Source organism: Nipponia nippon, unplaced genomic scaffold, assembly GCF_047370975.1.
Source record: "Nipponia nippon isolate SJK-2023a ecotype South Korea unplaced genomic scaffold, ASM4737097v1 scaffold_5, whole genome shotgun sequence".
NCBI classification, from domain to species: Eukaryota; Metazoa; Chordata; class Aves; order Pelecaniformes; family Threskiornithidae; genus Nipponia; species Nipponia nippon.
In genome coordinates, this window is record NW_028262369.1 from 40953248 (window position 1) to 40972388 (window position 19141).

Consider the following 19141-nt stretch of genomic DNA (forward strand, 5'->3'; position numbering starts at 1 on the left):
TATTCTAAATACGTCAAATAAACTATTTTCTTATTAGTTTCTGTTGTTATTTGTTATTATTCCAGCAACTCCCCTATCTTCCCCCATCCAGCAAATTAGCAAATCTGCACAGCTTGTGCACTGGAATCGGTTACCTTCCTGCGCCGCCATAGCAATATTCACAATATCAGTGACATTTGGGGTCAGCTTGGCAAAGAAAGGAATCTGAACAGCTTGTCTAACCCAGCGACAGATGTTCCGTACCAGCTCTGGATCCTGTTCAAATAGGTCAGATAAATATAGAACATAATTAAAAGTAATATGAACAAAAGGTATATCAAGGAAATAGAAAACTTTGCTATAAGTGCTATACTGCAATTCTGTGAAATTACACATCAGGACTGAACCTCATCTCATTAGTTAACTTATTTCAGACACACCGAGTAACTGCAAATCCATTACAGAAAGGTTAGTTCATGAGAAAAGGAAATTTTGCCTTTTTTTCTTTTTTCCAAAAGACAAAGATATCACAAAACGTTCCCTTCTCAGAGAGGGGAAAATATCATTTTGGATGACAGAGACTTTCTTTACCCATTTATTCTAAAAATTACTTTTCAGTTTTAATGACTCACTCTGTGTAAGGTATACTGAAAATAACCAGTATCCTATAAAATAATGTGAACCTGAAGCATTTGCTGATGATGCCTTGATCAGAACAACAAGGATGAGTCGAGGTTGCAGGGCTATCAGAATGTAATTCAGCATTTCTGAACTCTCCTCTGACTTCAGAGAATAACTTGGGATGGCCATCGTGTAAATGAAAGATCAAAATCTTCTCTGTTAAAGCCAGAAATCGAAATCTTCAATTGTTGGCTTTTCACGATTTCCAAGCATTTACTTCCCTTATGGAATACGTCTCATGTAGACAGCAATCAACTATCCTTTCCATTGCAAACAGCTCAGTGGAACTAACATTCTGCATCTGGCACATATAATCGTTATTGTTCAATATAACTCTTAGGGTATGGGCTGTTGTTTTTTTTCTGTTGGCTATTGATAACGCTCTTCAACAAATACCTTACAATTTGCAATACTGATGCACGTAGAACATGGTGCGTGATCTGGTTAAAACTTGAATGGTGCTATTACAAGATTTAGTACAAGTATAACCTGTGGGTAGGCTAATTGGTACCGCAGCAATTATTTACATTTACTAAATCTTTATCACTCTCTCAGATAATTAAGTCTGTCATATATGAATAATTTTCTCCCATTTGGATCTTGTAAAAACTCAGAGAGCTGCATTGCTATGTAGCAACTGAAAATGGGATGAGCCTAAATGAAGTTTAGTTTAAAACAATCCAGTGGACACCAAGGTTGTCAGTCTAGTGAACACACAGGAAATATTCCCTTGTTCTTTTTTCTTTTTACACCAATGGTTAAATACAAACAAAAAAACCCCACAGCCTGTGTTCCTGAAAAGTACACAGTGCTTGACATGAATAGTAAAACCCTGAGACTTAGCTGTGCTATTCCAATAAAAATGGTGATCTCCCCGCCCATACAGCTTCCATGAAATATGTATGAATGCTGCACTCGCAGTATGAAAGTAGTTGCATCTTTGACTTTCATTTCTGTTTTGAATTTCCTTGAGGCCTAACGCAGAAATGAGAGACCCTCTAGAAGACATGAATTGTATATCCTTTATGTTAATTCTTCTCCTTAGAAATCCTTGTAATAATGTTCAGGATGTTGGCACCACATAACTCATTATGCTGACTTCGTCGTGCTTATAGTGCTGCCATAAAAATTCTTACTCCAACACACACTAACACTTTAAAAAAAACACAATTATTTTAATCCACATTGAACAACTTATTGGGAGATCTCTTTCATTCATATAAGCCCCATTTCCATCCTACCTAAGACAATTTAACTAGCATGTCTTTCTTCAGAAATAATAATTTGACCTTTTTTTTTTCCAAAATTAAGTAAACACCTTCATTTTCCATCAGTTCTGCTTCTCCCACAGCAAGATTAATGCAACGAATGCAATGGAAGGGTCTTCAGTTTCTCAAGCTAGTGAACAGTTTACAAATCAGATTGCACAGCACATGTTTAGACAAAGCCCTTTTGAAAGGCTCACTTGTATCAGTCTTGGAAACCTGACCATTTTTGGTACCACAGGTAACTTAATAGGTACCAAAACCACAGGTAACTTAATAGGAAAATAATTTGAAAACTCAACTGAAGGAGGTGAAATCTTTGATTTTACTTCACTTAATATTCCAAGGAAAAAATAGGAATGTTCAGCAAGGAAACATGGAAAAAATGAAAAAAAAAAGTTAACACAGTGTTTTACTGCATAGTGAGACAGTCACTGATAGGAATTGGAAAGGTGTTAAATTTTATACAAAAAATAAGAATTTCCATTAAATTTGACATTTTTGGATTGAAAGAGGTATTTCTAAAGCTGATATTTTCCCCGTAATCTTTTATCTAATTCATTTTCTCGTTAATTAAATACCATATAAAGATAATGCTGGATACCTTAAAAAAAATTACTGTTTACCCTTTTGCCACCCCCAAAACACACACATGCACACACGTGACCGATCTCACTATTTCCCTTTTCAGTGCAAGTGCTACAGTGGAGCTGTACTGGAGCATCCAGCTGATCCACCCTCCCGGCCTCCTCCTCCACCTCCTCCCTCTGCTCTGCCTCCAGCCCCCTCCTGCTCAGATTCCTCCTGGTGCAGCGGCCAACGTCAGTGAGCCACCCGAGCCCGTCCTCTCTCCCCTCACTGAAGTGACACCGCAAGTGTCCAGTGGCCATAGCCACTACATGCCTGAGCTTCCCTGCTGCCAGAGCGATTTCAACGCCATGAAGCCACTGCATGAGAACACCAGAGCTTTTATGCTCTACAGACAACCAACATATTCTCAAAGAGGAATAATATCCCCACCTGTTTTTATCTGTAACATCACATTTTATTCTTTAGATCATCAAGTTATTAATTCGTTTATAAAATTCATAATTTCCTACTATATTTGCACTGAGGACTTGGAAAAATGCATTATAAGTCATCAGATGGTTGAAAACAGAAGATATTCATGTCACTAGACAGCTAATTTTCATATGAAATGAATGAACTACATTTATAGAATCCAGGGGAAGTTCAGTGGATAGTGTACAATGTCTCTGTAGAAGTTTGCCTTTGGACTGAGAACAATTTGCAGAGGTCACACAAGAACACAACTTTTGAGAAAGATTTAAGTGATTAGAAATAGAGAATTCACTTCTAAGTGCAATCATTGACTAAAGAAATTATCCCCGTTTGAAATGCAGTTAAAAACTTAGGATTTGTGAGAATATTAATTTATCATTTTCAGCAAAGTTTTAAACTCAGGGGCAAATTTAACAAGGCAAGCAGCCTGGTACCAAAAACTAGTTAAAGAAGCTATGTACAGGCTTCATTTTGCCTAATTCATTTTGCTGATTCAGGGCCCCCCGTCTACTTGGATTTCTGAAAGATTGACCCCAATTTACAAATCTCATTTACTGATTCTTAGCAGAGATTTGATTTATAAAACATTCAAGGATGAGCACATAACTTGTAAGAGAATGAATCTTGAGGCCTGTAAATCACATTACAAAAAAATACCTGTCACTGTTAATACAACATAAATATCTTTTTTTACTCCAACTTTATGAAAGTGCCTGCAGCTTTTATCATTGATAAAGTGGTTGATGAAGCCTGTGTAGTTAAGAAATATTTTCTAAATGGCTTGATACATAAAATGTTATTAGCTGTAAAAACAGCTGGGCATTTACATTCGCAAAATCAACAATATGAACTAAAATATTATTCTGCTTAATGTAGTACAGGATTTTCATGCTTTTGGTTCAAAGTCTACCATGTTGCTATAAATTATCTCTTCTATCATACATTACTATGTTTGTTGCTTCTCTTATTAATGATGATACAGTGCGATTGTTACAGAATGTGTAGCATAATTTCGCTCTGTGTGTCAATCCAGAAGAAGGAACAAATGCTTCAATGGACTGTAACATCCGTTGGTAGCACACTTCATTTATCTGCTGTATTTTTTTTTTTTTAAACAAACACCATCTAAACAAAAGCTTGGTGAAAATATCATCAGCTAAAACATAATATTGATTCATGCACTGTACCTACAGGAATCTGTTGGTAATTTAATACCATATAAAGTCTCTTTTGGTATGAGACGTACATCAGTGTGTCTTCTGTCTTCCTGTTCTTAATCAAATATTGCTTGTTTATTCCAAAGGCACAGGAGATTTGAATGTTACAGGGGTTGTCTTTTTACTTCCCTAAGCAGCAGTACAGAATTATTTTTCCTGAATATTCATTATAGCCTTGGGCTAGATGGAGCTTTTAATCCTAACTACTCATTGCCAATGGGTAGATATACTAGAGGAAAAACAACTATTCACCTTTTTTTCTAAATGATCACATGATAAGCTTAACTACAACCATAACTATAAGAATAAGTCCTCAGAAATTAAAGCAGCAAGTTGTCTACTGATTGCGTTTGGCATTGGTAATGAGATGACTCCCACGTCCTATCACCCCCAAGGCAGACACATCCTGCATGTTTAAAAAGGAGCGTGAAAATGCTGTGCATAGAGTAGGTCACCTCTCCTTGTGTTTCATGGAAAGAAACAAAACCATGAAGAGATTACCGCAGAAATGTTTGGCTGTAGATTTCTGGAAATTTTGGCAATTTTTACTCTGACCTATTTTCAGTGTTCTTGCAGGGTCCTCATTTTTACCCTATCCTGTTACTGCACAATCTTTATACTGTATCCAGAACACCTCTCTGAGGTAGGGAAGTACTATTATGCCTGTTTAATAAATGCAGAGAGGAGAGTCAGACAGACTGAGGTGCACCTCCTCAAACTCACCTTGTTTTGGTGCCCAGTTTTTACTAAGTCATTTGCATAAGGATCTGAAAAGATTTGTCTGGCAGAGAACTGCACTTGATTCTTCAGAATACCTTAAATGATGAGATACTTTCCACATTAACAAAAGAAATATTTTTAATACTTGAATTGAATCAGTTTTTCAGAGTATTTGAATAATGCAAAAGATAGAAATGCAATTACTTTAGGGTAACGAACGTGCTTTTCTTAACTATGCAAACAGTCCTTGGGAAGCACATATGTGTGAGTGTCTGTACATATGTATGTGTGCATGTATAAAGAATACAAACGTCAGTCTGAACGATGTCATAAAAATAAACCTGTTACAGAATTTCCCCCAAGAACTTCAAAAGGAAGGCTACCACTCAATAGGGCACATTAGCTGATCTTGTCTAATTAGTGCTAGAGAAAATGGACCATACCATGCAATCTTCAGTCCATCCCTAATTACTATAATGGTTTGCAGTTGTGGGAAGTATAAAAGCATAACTCTTCTTGGACAGAATCCTGATGTGTGAAGGCTTTCTTACACAGGTCTACTGGAGTTATCATTACAGGTCATGCTGATGATTTGTGCAAGTCCATTACCCTGGCTGTGATGATGGGAAGTTCTGGATGGGACAGAGAATGTTGCAAGATCCATTAGGACCTTGCATGTAAAGTCCTTAAATCTCATCTATCACTGACGACAATGACCTAAACAACAAAGTTTCAGAAATTAAAATACTTTACTTAATGCAAGCGTAAGTCTTTCTCGTAAACCTCCAGTCTCTGATGGCCACAAAACTATTCTCATATATATCTCTTGCTAATGAGTTTCATGGCTAAATCATGCACTACGTCAATGTGTTTGCAATTTTAAATACTGATACTAAGTTACAGAGGACTTATTTTGTCTTTGTATTAATGTAACACACATGAAGCTGACATGGGCTTTCTTATAGGTATTTCTCTTCAGAAAAAAAATCTTGTAGCACCCTTACATCTATTATCATTGGAGGAATTTTTTTATATGAAAAAATGTTCTACAGTTAACTTCCTCATTGTGCATAGTAGATACATTTTCCGAAATAGTATGGATAGCTATGGGAAAAGGAGGGAGTGCTTTTATGTTCAGGAATGATGTAGCCTAAGAAAAACTTTATAAATGAGAATTTGCAAGATTTGGCTTTTAAATTTAATTCATGTACTATTCTCACTTTACTGTTTCATTCAACAATAGTCTACAAGAGAAGAGTTAAACCTATCCTCAGTCACTTGGCTGTCTGAGAGCCCACGAGGACTCAAACGCCACCTTATCTGAAAATTAGGAATGGAGAAAAGAATCTTTCACCGTCTGCAGATAACCTCCATGCAACAGGTAGACCTTCTTCCAGGCCATGCTGCCATTTCCTTGCAAACATTACAGTGGCACTACCTGCCACGACCTGCAGCGCGGGCAGGCAGGGGCAGGATACGTTTGGAGCAGCTTTAGAAAGTGAGTAATGATCATTTCTATAGACTCCTTACCTATCCAATCCATTCCACTGGCTCAACGTGTAGGTCTGGATCTGCATCTTTTACAGAGATCCCACAAGTGTTCTGAGGACTTGTTAGCCTGATAAGCTGTTAGTTTAAATGCTTTTTATATGTGTCTATCACATATTTCTTTTCCAGATCAAACATGGATCCAGAAATCCATTAGGAAATTAGAATTAAAAAAAAAAAAAAAAAGAAATAAAAATTTCTCTCTGTGTGTGAAGAGCTACTCTTTTGCTATTCATTCAAACATGAAGAAAAAGTAGAAGTATCGGAATTTCAGCTTAAAGCATTGCAGATTAGTATCTTAAGCATTCACCTCTTTTTTTTTTTTTTTTTATATTACTATTGATCTTTTCCACAGCTATCTTTTCTGCCTCCTCCTATGAGATGTCCAACATTGCCTTCATAAAACTGTCTATCTCTAAACCTACCCAAAATTTCCACAGTACCTCAATACAGAATTGCAGTCAATCACAATAGCAAGAGAGACACCATTTCCAAATCTCATGGTTAATTTTACTCTCTTCTCACATGCTAGAAAGGGGCAGTTTAGGTTGTGCATTTGTCCCATTTCAAAGTTAATTAAAGCTAACAATTTGTTTAAAGCCTGTCAAATTAAGGGAAGGGTTTCCCAAGATAGAAGATGAATAACTTTCTACTTCTCATCTGGAGTAAAAAATGCTTCCTCATTTCTCAGGAAATTTGACAGCTTTTGGTCAACATCTATTGACCGCAGCTGTCAAAAAGAAAGAAATGAGGCAGTTTAACCTAAGGCAGGAATGAGAGTTTTCACAGTTGTATGTGAAGCTATCTATACATATTAGGAAAAATTTCAAAAAATGCCTAAATGACTTCAGAGGCTTTGGGTCAGTCTGGTCAGCCCCACAAAAATGTAGCTGCTGGATGATAGCTTATATCCTTGTGGCTATAATCTACGATATGATGTGATGTGAAACCAATGCCACAAAAAAAACTTTTAGAGATAAGGACAGTATGTGAATTCAGGACTCTCTTTCAGTCAATACTGTACTGCCTTTTGGAATGAGATCCAAAGTATACCGAAGGTAGTGGAAGCTTTTTCCACTAGTTTAGCAAAAAAAAAAACAAAAACAACTTCAAAATCTCATTAGACATCTTCAACACAATGGTACAGGAAAATCCTATTCAGGATAAAAATTCAAAAACAGCCATAAATGGATAATTTCATATTTTGTTCTGGGAGGATCAAAATGTTTTGTTCCACTTTAGGCCTTCAGCTTTTATTAATTAACTTGCACTTTGAAACAAAAGGTTTCAAAATGAAGTGGGGTTGTAGGGGTTTATTTTGGGGAAGAATTTCTAAAAGATCAGAGATTAATATGAGAAGAATTAAGCAAAGTCCACATAGTTACCATTTAACTACACTGCCATAGCAACAATATGTACTGTGACTATTGCTCACTGGTTTAATTCAAGGATATGCTTATTTTCTACTTTCTTACATGCTCTAAAATGTTCCTTTCTTTTAAAAAATCTTTTAAAAGAAGTCTACTGGGTAAATGAAGACATTTATGTTATTTCTACATAATGAGTGTTCTCTTTACAATTTGAACAAAAACTGTAATTTTTTTAAACAGAGGAGATATCATATGGCTTATATAACTAAGCACGTACTACTAGTGAAACAAGCACACTTTTCCTTACAAAACACTGCAGATTAAGATGTAGAAGTATAGCTTGGGAAATTCCCATTAGCTTTTACAGACTACATTCTTTCTTTTTGTTATAGTCTTTTCACTCAGGCAAAAACATTACCATTTGAAGACCTTGTAAAGACTTTATATTGTTTATTTTAATTTAATTTTCTTTATATTTATATAAATATAAAATTTATAGTGTTTTTGCCAAAGTAAAAATCTAAGCAAGAGCCTGGCTCCTTGATTCAATTTTTTTTTTTTTTTTAAATTTTCAGTGGGAAATTACAAGAACTAAAAAACCCCTGCCATCTAGCTCCATTCTTAAATGCTAGGACTTTATTACTTTAAAGTAAAGCTGCAAGCATGGTGTCATGATTTGATCAGCTGCTTTTCAGATCAGTTGCTTCAGGTTCCACTTGGGGGACCCTAATTGAGATTCTCCTTTTTTCCAGTGATACCAATGTGTCACTGGACAAAATAAAGTCACTCTGGATTAGGTCCAGGCTGTGGTCATGGCTGAGCTGAGAAGCCAGAGCTCTGAGACCCAGTCTATACTGGGAGAGATAACAGCAGGTATTGAGAAAATCCAACGTGAGACTATAACACTACTGTGGTTCCTACTTCTCACAGTTAGGCTACTTTGAAAAACTTTAAAAAAAATTGGTGCACATTAAAAAATGGAACATCAAATTTAACAGTGTTTAATCAAATATACCTTAAAGGACTCATGAAAAGTTTTGGCAGAATCAGAATTTCTTAATAAATTTCAATTTTAGCAGATTCCCATCTCCCTCTTCTTTCTTACTCTCATTTGGTATCACAATCACTATTTCTCCCTTCTCCAGCTCTACAACTAGAACCTTTGAAAGATGTTAAAAGCATAAGACAAATAGCCTTTGATCACCTCTCTCTATTCCAAATGAAAAAATGGGAACAAGAAGTTGTTACAGCATTTCCTGATTGTAGTACACTACTGAAGCCGCACAAATGAACGATGCTTAACAGTACATTTAAAAAAAAAAAAATAGGTCAGTATCCAGGCTTAAGAATACATTTATCAAAGTGCTGTGTGGGAGATCCACTTTGGATACCTTATTAGCAGCACGGCACTCCTACACCCCTTCTTTGATAATGTAGCACCTAATGACAGAAAAGATAACCAACGGGAAGACAAGGTCAAAAATGAGCTGGAAATTTTTGATTGACCGGTACACAAAAGTACAAAACATAGATTTGTGTTGGGAGTTAGAGCAATGATAAGAGGGATGTCAAGATCAAGCACAACTGAGACTTGAAAGGTTGTGGCTGTCTTTAGTCAGCTTTGCAATTACTCCCTTTTTCAGTTCACATAAAAGCTTGTTGTTTTCTCCCCAGCACTAAAACAAAACCAACTGAATTTATTTTGAAAACTGAGCCCTCTCTCTAAACAGGTGGTCAAACCATAACGTTTTTCTTTATTCCAAATTTGTTTGTTTTTTTCTTTTTTAATTTAAAATGTTAATCTAAGCAACCAGAAGAAACATCACTGTTAGAAAACTTTCTACTTTTAAAATTAACTATAAGGCTTTTTTTAAATTGTTATATGATAGGAAAAACTCTCTCTATGTTTCATTGACATAGGTCAGTTAAAACTGTAGCAATCATTATTTACAGCTATTGATTTTAATGCAACATTAAAGGAGTCAGACACAACCATTATTTTATTTGGTTGTCAGAATAAAGGTTAATAATAGTTGGCCTGAAAGGGTGAAGCACAGAATGCCAATTCAAGTTAGCAAATCATTTGTTCCAATACCAACTGGGCCTAAACATTGCAAGTGAAAAATGTGAAACTGCGCATTTACATTTTATAAACTTCTTGGAGACACTAACTGGAAAGATTTATTTATCAACAGCACTGGTATATGTAAAGTGTTGACTAATAAAAATGCCTTTTTACCCCTGACAGAACAAAATATTTTATCTTGGTTGTTTCTAGCTAACCAAAATAATGCTTCTCATATCACTGTAAAGAAGTGGTACGCAGCATGATTAAACAATATTTCAGCTCTTTAGTTCATGCAGAGGTTACCTGCTAGAAGGCATAAAGGTTTGATTAGGTTTACGTCATACATGAAATATTTTAAAGGGAAGCATAGAACTCGAATATATCAGTGCTGCAGCTACAAATAGCTTTTTCTTGTGGTCAGGCAGGCAAGCTCTCAGTCCTTTCCTATAATAAAGAGGCAGAAAATACCAAATAATCGAGGAAACCATAAACCTTTGAAACCACCAAACTAAGGAATTTAAAACCTATGCTCTGAGAAGGATTTCCCACTCAGTTCTAAAATGCTCATCATACGGGCTTGTATTCAGATTTGGTCTACTGTAAAGAGCAAGCCTCCCAGCACACTAACTTTACTAGGAGGTGAGGCAAAGTTAAAAGTATGAGCCTAGTCCTGAAAATTCTTGTGTAGGCAGTGAAGAAACTAGTTAACACACTGTTAATTAACTTTACCAAACGGTAGCATAAAACTGAAACCATAGAAAGAAAAAGCTATTAATGTGTACCGCGTAGTTAACTTTTATTGTGCGCCAAGATGAACAATCTTAAAATATTTTATTTTACCTGCACATAGATACTTGTTGCTGATCACTTCCGTTCCAATAAAGCCTGTTTACCATACCTCATCACTATGAACAACTGCAATACCTTATGCTGCAACCACATATCCAAAGGCAAAGCAGTGCACAGGATCTGGACATTTAACCCAAACATTTAACCATGTAGACCACAGAAATATGCTTGCCTGAGTTTCCTACATTTCCCTTTTCTGAAAGCTTCTCAGTGCATTAAAATAGAACTGCAAGAATAAGTACAGGTTGCCATTTGGTTTTAAACAAAATCATGGTTTTCTTTCTTTCTGGGAAGCACTTGCTATATACTCCATCATAGTTAGGCTACTGAAGTGTCATTAAAACAGCCCAAACCATTTTGTTTCTTTTTTAAACAGCGGCAGGTCACTGATATTTTGGCCAAACTGACCTTCTTTGTGACGTGTGTAATCCATAACGTGAATTCCAGATGAAATACTTCCATCATAGCGAGACTGAAAATAAGGTTATCCCCAACTTACTTTCATGTCTTCATAAATTTCAAGGAAACAGAATCACTTTTATATTTTCTAAGAAAATCTATTCTGTAGAGAATGCTTTCCATATATAAATAAAAAGTCACCACACATAAACAGTATTTAAAACCTTATTAACAGCCATACCATGTCATTAAAAAGTTTCAGCAAGTTGGTAGTGCTGTTAACATTGCCATCCTATTTATAATTGCTTTTTATTTTCCATTTTGTCTTTTGCGTAATTCCATTAAAAATCCTTCAAAGCAATAACAGTGGATTAAATGTTGTCAAACCGCAATATAAAATTACAGAATAGTGTTCTGATGATGAATTTATTAAACTTTGCATCTTAATTCATTTCTTCTCGAGTGTACGAAAACCAGAATTCTTAAGACAAAATACCAATTAACTGTCGTACCTCATTATTAAGTATTGTCTCCTTTTACATGGTACCAAAAATAGAACACATGAGCACATAAAGGACATATGGAACTAAAGACATGGAATAAATCCATTTAAATCATGACATTTAATCACACCTGAATCCTGCGAGGGCAACAGAAAAGGAAGTGAATCCTCAGGTACTGGAGGAAGGTGAGTGATGTCACCAACCCCGGAGTGACCACATAGCTAACAAGCATTTTCTGTTCAGATTTCCAGTGAAAGAGCTCATGAGTCAATTGTTACTTTGAAAACAACTCAGCAAAGGATTTACTTTATGAGGAGGGTTTTAAAGGAGACGGGAGTGGAAAGAGAAAGGGAAGAGACACATATGAAACCATGGAAGGTGACAAAAATCATCCAAAGAGGTTAAAACAACAAAATTGAACTATCATAAAGGATGTTGTGTGGCCACGATCAGTGTGGAAGCCAGGAACGTAAGCCCACAAAACACATCTCCTGGCCTGCGAAAAAGTGTGCTTAGATTTATGTTTGCAGGAGTTGGAGGTGGCCATCAGCAGCACCCCTTCCCCCTGCACATCCCAAATACCCTCCCAGCGGAACAACACCCAATGCAGCACATCTCTGCACATCAGAGTAACACCGTCACCGCCTGAACCAAGGAATCCTTGTTTCTGAGGAGTCTGCGCCTTGTGATTGAATTTCCTGCGTCTGCCTGAGCTTTTCCCTCAGCTGGACTGTTAAGGCTCCTGTTCATATGCATCAGCTTGGGCGGCCGACAATTTCTCTCCCCTACCCCGCTGCCTAGTTTTATGAAAGTTACAGAAATTCAGTACCTTTGAAACAGTTTCAACTCTGAGAAACATGACCGAAACAGGTCATTTGGTTGAAACGTGCCCCAAAGCAACAGAGGGCACTGACAGACACAGTGAGATCAGCTAAGACTTATCTTCTTAAGATCCCAGCCAAAATGGATGACAGTGGCCAATGCAAGAGAACAACAAGGCATATAAATCCTGAAACTCCACCGCAAACATCAACACAAACCTCGCTTTGATTATACTGGTTTATACTGGCTTTTGGGTGGCAATGTTCCCACTGCTGCTCTAGCACAGTGTAACACCACCCTGCTGTACTTTGCATTAATTTGTTGCAGTAACTGATACAAAAGAGAAGAGAGAGAACTAATTCTGCCTGCAGAACTCAATAAATTATACTTAACCAGCATATTATTGTAGGGTGATAGTAGAATGCCACATGAACACAGATATAATCAAATTCTGTTTGGGGCATCATTTATTTCAAATACTTCAAGCTCCTTGCTGGCAGAGCAAGAGCGAATTAGCATGCTATGCTGTGCACTTCAATTAAAAAGCAGCCTCATCTTTCCTATTTCCAAGGTACAGCAGAGCAAATCTAATTGTGCCATGCAGCCAGTTCTCATCTTTTCAGAGTAACCAGGGCTTTTTGGTTTTTTGCTTTTTGTTTTTAACAGATTTGTCTTCTTCTGAATGAGGCAATGTGGGCGTTTATGAAACTTGCCTCCTAATTGCAGGCAATAAACATGAACACAGCCAGCAGCAGAGGCTGCAGCAAGTACAGTTTAAGTAAAATGAATATAAAGGTAAGAGAAGAACCACAGAACAAGTTCATTTTACATATGATCTGAATAGTTAAACCACCAGGATCTGGATTTCAGTGCTCACAAGAGACATATACATGCCTCCTTCAATATAAACTAAAAAAAGCAAACAATCCCCCAAACCTATAGCTTAAATGCTGAGATAGGCAAAGATTTTTTTACATTTTGGAGGTTAGAAGGTATGACTAATTAATGAGAAATATTTATAAGCCAGGATGTTATTAACTTTTAAAATATTTGCTTATAGCATAAAGAATCTCTGTTCTTTCACTTAGGCAGAGATCTTTGAATATGAGATTTGTTTGTTGTTGTTGTTTGGTTTTTTTTAAGTATAGAAGCATCCTCTGTGCTTTGGAAATTTAACTGATGTGTTGCTTTTGACTTGAGATCTCCCTATCATACCAATCATCTCACCCCAAGTGAACAGCTGAGTCCTTGTGCTTCCTTTTATGCACTATTCATTTCCCATCTCTGGTATAAACAATGCAGTACTTTTGGATAGGAATTGAGCAGGATGAATCCACAGAATCACAGAAATGGTTGTCTGAATGGACTTCTGGAGGGCAGCTAGTCCAAGCTCCTGCAATGAGTGGGACTAGCACCAACAGCAGTTGAGGCTGGCCATGGCTTTGCCTGCCCGAGCCCTGAAAACTCCGGAGATGGAGAGTACACGGCCCTACCAGACAACACGCTCCTGTAGTGCATCACCTTCTTGGTGAATTTTTTTCCTGATGCCCAACCCAAAACATTCAGCCTGCAATTTGTGGCCGTTGCCCCTTGCTTTGTCATCTGACACTACAGAGAATCACCCTTCCCTCTTTGGAGCTACTCTTCCAGCATCTTTGTTACTACCTTTCAAGCAGCTGTAGGCTGCTCTTTTCTTCCCTCTGTTGTTTTTCACTCCTCATTACGCCAAGGAGACTCACTGATACTTTTGAAGGCTTTGGATATCACTCATCCTAGTCGGTCTTATTCTAGGTACATGAATATTACACTTACTAGTCCTGGGGTTTCATCTGAACAACAAAGAATGACACAAAATTTAGCAGGAATGCAAAACAAAACCCAGATTATCAACTCAATTCAACTATTTATTCATTCTTACCAGAGCAGCTGGAGAGACTTGTTGGCTTTTGGACCAAAACCAAAAAGCCAAACACCTAAATTTGTTGATTTCACATCACAGTAATGGTTCTGAATATTTAATGCCACTTCTTAGAAGGATAAGTAAAAAAAACCAAAACTTAAAACATCTTTGCATAGTTTCCAGTGAAGAGACAAAAAGTGCACCACAAATACAACACCACAAGTCAGACATTGAAATGTGAGTGCTGCCATCTCAGATGTTTGATTGATTTATTATTTTCATAATTTTATGCTATAATTACTACAGTAATGAACTATAGTGGGAAAGCGATACTGTCATTTTTTAATAATCTGCTGTTCACCACATTGTCTTTATGTTTACTATTAAATGTTTTGTACACTTACGTTATGTGATCCAAAGAAAATCTGTGCATTAGTGCTGTTAAACCTAATGATGGAAATTCTATTATGATTTTTAATGATATTCAACTTTTATACAGTTGCAGGTTGTTATGAAAGAATACAAACCTTAACTTTATTATGATTAGGGAGCATTAGTAAATATAATTGACATTTTATACAGAACCAGCTTTAAGTAACTTATTGGCAGCAATACAGATGCCTCTTAATATTACCCTCTGGCTAGCTATGCTGTTTGGGCGCCAGAGTGTCTGCACTAATGACTTAGAATTAAAATCAAATAAAAGCTAAGAACTGTAATTCGGTATAAAACAAACAGCCATTCTTAGTACCAATTCTTTATATATATAATTTGGATATATCTGGAATTTTTAAAATTTACAGTGCGTATAAAACAGTGGAAGTGTTTGAGAGCAGATAACAAAATAGGATAGAGAAAAAACAAATCTGATGTTCCCAGATTTCTACACTTACCCTTAGGCACACCACAGGAATTGAAATGAGGAGAAAAAGTAGACAGTGTAATTAACCTTTCCTTTCCCTTTTTTTTTTAAACAACAACAACAAAAAAGGCAGAACATTTTAGACATTATAAAGAGTAAAACTACATATACATGTTTTTCTGCCGTTATTTTTCATCTCAGTGTTTTCTGTAGTTTCCTGAGGATTTAATGTGCTTAGGCATGAAAAGGGACCTAATCCCTAAAAAATTTTCCTATGAAGACGTGGATTATGTTATCAAAAAGATTTAAGAAACCAGAAAAGCTGCTCTGTCTCTCAAAGCCTCATGGCCTGACTTCTAGATATCGAGTGGTGTTTTTCTTCCAGAGCATATCTGAGCCTTCTCTTCCCCACACCACCAATGTATGACCTATTTGACTTTAGCTCCGAGGGGAAAAAAAAAAAAAAAAAAATGAGTAGAGCCAAAATACTTCCTAGCACTTTCCTGTCTTATGATGGGGCCTCCAGGGGCCACCACACGTGGAAGGCCCCTGAAGGGCTACTGATAAATCTCCTTGCATGTATCATTATTTTATCCAGTTTATCCTCACCCTTTGCTTCGATAAACTTCATTTAAAGCCACTATAATGTAATTTTAGCCAACTCTGAGGAAAAGCCCTAGGATCTGGCCCTCTAAAGATGGCTTGTTTTCTTCATTTATTTGTCTAAAGAAGTAGATTCTTTTCTAAGCTCTCACTTTGGTGAGACAGTTAAGAAAATACAAGAATATATTTCAACGAGAGTAGTATATATTAAACATTCAAAAGAATATCCATATTGTATGGGGAAGAGAGAAATTTTATTATTATACAAACATATATGTATATATAATGTAATCTTCTTCTTGCTTTATGGATCTGATCTCCTCCAAGGAGAGTCACAAATCCACACGATAGCCCTGAGTGCTCGGATTTTGCATTTGGTTCTCTGATTTTACAATAGCTGAAAGATATGTAAAAACTCATGTAGCCAGACAGCTCCCTACTGACTACACATCTAAGCAACTTCACATGCATATATTATTTCAACCAGTGAAAGCTGGAAATAACATATGCCTTAAAAAAAAAAAGGCAAAAAAAACCCCCAAAACAGGCTTGAAAGGAGCCTGTTTCAACTTCCGTGTGAAACCTTCAGGGCTCTCCCTGACCAAACTGCACCCTTCGACAGCGTGCTGCCATCTCAGGTGGGGACAACCCAAACAATTGAGTTAACACTGTGCAGAGTGAAGGGTGGGAATTGCCTCATAAACTTATAAAAATGGCTACTACAGCTCTTTGTTGTTGAATGCAATTCGGGGAAAAAAATTAATAACAGCTATTACTATTTTGCTAGTGTAGTTCTGGAGGGTTTTTATAATTTTCTCTTCTCCCATTTTTAATCATAACTTCGGTAAATGACCACTGGCCATGAAAAGCATCCAGACTACTTTCATTAAAAATAATAATCTATAACATGGAACAGATTGACATAATTTCATTCACAGAAAATAATGAAACATCCCATGCACTGTGCCTAACAGCATTGCTATGATAAAGCTTCACCTGCATTGAAAGGATTACAGCTCCTATTGCCTCTCTACTAAAAGTTTTAGAAAGTTAATGGTTTAGTTATCCAACCAGACCTCAGTTCTTAAAAGTTTTGTGTTTAACTGAGGAAGTGAGGATGAATTAAGATGTCTACTAGCCCTGTCCAAGGGGATAGCTGAATAGTATGTGTCGATTTTAGGGCATGTAATCATGCTTCCTGCTCTGCATCTTCCTCCTCTTCTTTTTCCCCTCTCCCCAAAATGCAGTAATGTGGGTGTAGCCTGTGGGAAGGACTAATGTTGGAGAAGTTTGTGGAGGACTGTCTCCCATGGGAGGGACTCCATGCTGGAGCAGGGGAAGAGTGTGAGAAGAAAGGAGAGGCAGAGACAACGCGATGAACTGACTGCAACCCCCATTCCCCATCCCCCTGTGCTGCTCAGTGGGGAGGGGGTAGAGAAAATCAGGAGTGAAGTTAAGCCTGGGAAGAAGGGAGGTGTGTATTAAGATTTGGTTTTCTTTCTCATTACCCTTCTCTGATTTGATTGGTAATAAACTAATTTCCCCAAGTCGAGTCTGTTTTGTCCGTGACGGTAATTGGTGAGTGATCTCTCCCTGTCCTTATCTCAACCCGCAAGCCTTTTGTTATATTTTCTCTCCCCTGTCCAGCTGAGGAGAGGAGTGATAGAGCGGCTTTGGTGGGCACCTGGCATCCAGCCAGGGTCAACCCACCACAATGGAAAATCAAGCAGGCTTCAAACTTCTGAAACTTTGATGGTCAAACTCTAGAAAATCTCTCCTGTTAGATTGTGAACCAAGATTTTTCAGAGACTTCCAAGTTCACCACTTTGGGGCATGTTTCAGAGCCAAAACAAACTTCAAACCATGACCAAAACATGCAAAAGCCTGAAAACTTCAAAAGGATATTAGTCTGAGAATTTACTTTTGTGCATGTTTGTTTTCTCTCCATGGGCAAAACAACAACTGAAGTCACAGGATGTACTGATAAACTCTGCATCAGATTTCTACACGGCAGAGACATCAGGTATGGATAATTCCAACCTAAACTGTATAAAGCATCAAATTTATAGGTTACAGAACAGAAGCTCTTCTAAGAGAAGACATTAACTGTAGGTGGCACTACCACAATGTAAGCCCTGTTTCATGATTCTAAAATACAGTTAGGTTAATATGCTAAAAATTGTGAAATGAAATGTGTGTATATCTCATGTCCTTCAAAATCATTATTGATATATGCAGTAGTTACCAGGTTGTGATCTAAAAGACATCTACAGGGCACTGAAATGAAAACCAACAAATTCTGCCCGAGCTCTTTTTTGAAATTATTTGTTTTCATCTTGTTCCTTGTCAAATACATAATGCATTTTTGTTCTCAGCAAAACTAAGCATTTTGTATATTCTCAGCTTCTGTCGAATTTTTTTTTTGCTTTCAGCACTAAATATTTAAACACATTCAACCTAAAAATCCCAAGCTAGTAATCTGCTGCTTGAGTCTTCCCCCCGAGGTGTAACTATCAATGTGGTAGTGCAGGATTGCTGAAGAGACATAAAAGAGATTGCGGTTGCAGTCCTACCTGCCCACAGGCCAGGCCCATGCCTCTCTCCCCCATACCATGAGGACATGATAAATTTAACTCCAGTGCATCTGCACCAGCAACCTATGAAACATGCAAAAGGAAAAAAGATGCAAAATTAACTTCAAGTAATGTACTCTTTCCTGTAGCACTTACTGTTCATGCTAAACAGATTTCTTTAGACATTTGATTTTTTTTTTTTTTTTTAAAGAGAGAAAGCTATGGTTATGATAGCCTGAAAGAGAAATGTGTTGATCATTACAGAGAAAAATTTCAAAAACTGATGTGGCTTCCCAAAATTACAAAGGAAATTAAAGTAAAAAATAAATTAAAGAGAGGCAAGCACAATAAAGAGTTGGTTCTGGAAAATGTTAAAAAATGAAATGTAATTACAGGGCCTTAGGGCAGCACTGAGAGCAAGGTTCGGTAGTCAATGTTACCCAGGTGCTTCTGTGCTCCGAAGAACTGTAACTCAGTAGTAAATTTCTCCTTTCTGCTTTAATGAATTTAGTCTTTAAATTTTCTGCAGGTGCCTGTACTGTACCATAGCTTTTGTCATTAAATATTTTTGTCTCTGAAGTCAAACGAGTATTAAAAAAAGTCTATATAAACATATTATTCATGCTAATTTCTCTTTAGCACCCCCTATTAGCTACAATAAAAAAGGCAAAGGAGCCGAGGTGTACAAGGGCAGCACACAAACATGCTCCTCTTCCTCCC

At 36.9% G+C, this 19141-nt stretch overlaps 1 protein-coding gene across 9 annotated transcripts in view; it reads right to left on the bottom strand.

The window, feature by feature from the left end:
• DPYD (dihydropyrimidine dehydrogenase) overlaps nt 1-19141 on the bottom strand; it is a 362954-nt gene that overhangs the window by 94891 nt on the left and 248922 nt on the right. For all 9 annotated transcript variants that reach the window (XM_087733357.1, XM_087733360.1, XM_087733362.1 and 6 more), the window contains 2 exons: nt 18422-18505; nt 135-255 (listed from right to left, as the gene is read on the bottom strand). In XM_087733357.1, coding sequence (XP_087589483.1) covers nt 135-255; nt 18422-18505 — 205 coding nt within the window. The remainder of the gene's footprint in view (nt 1-134; nt 256-18421; nt 18506-19141) is intronic.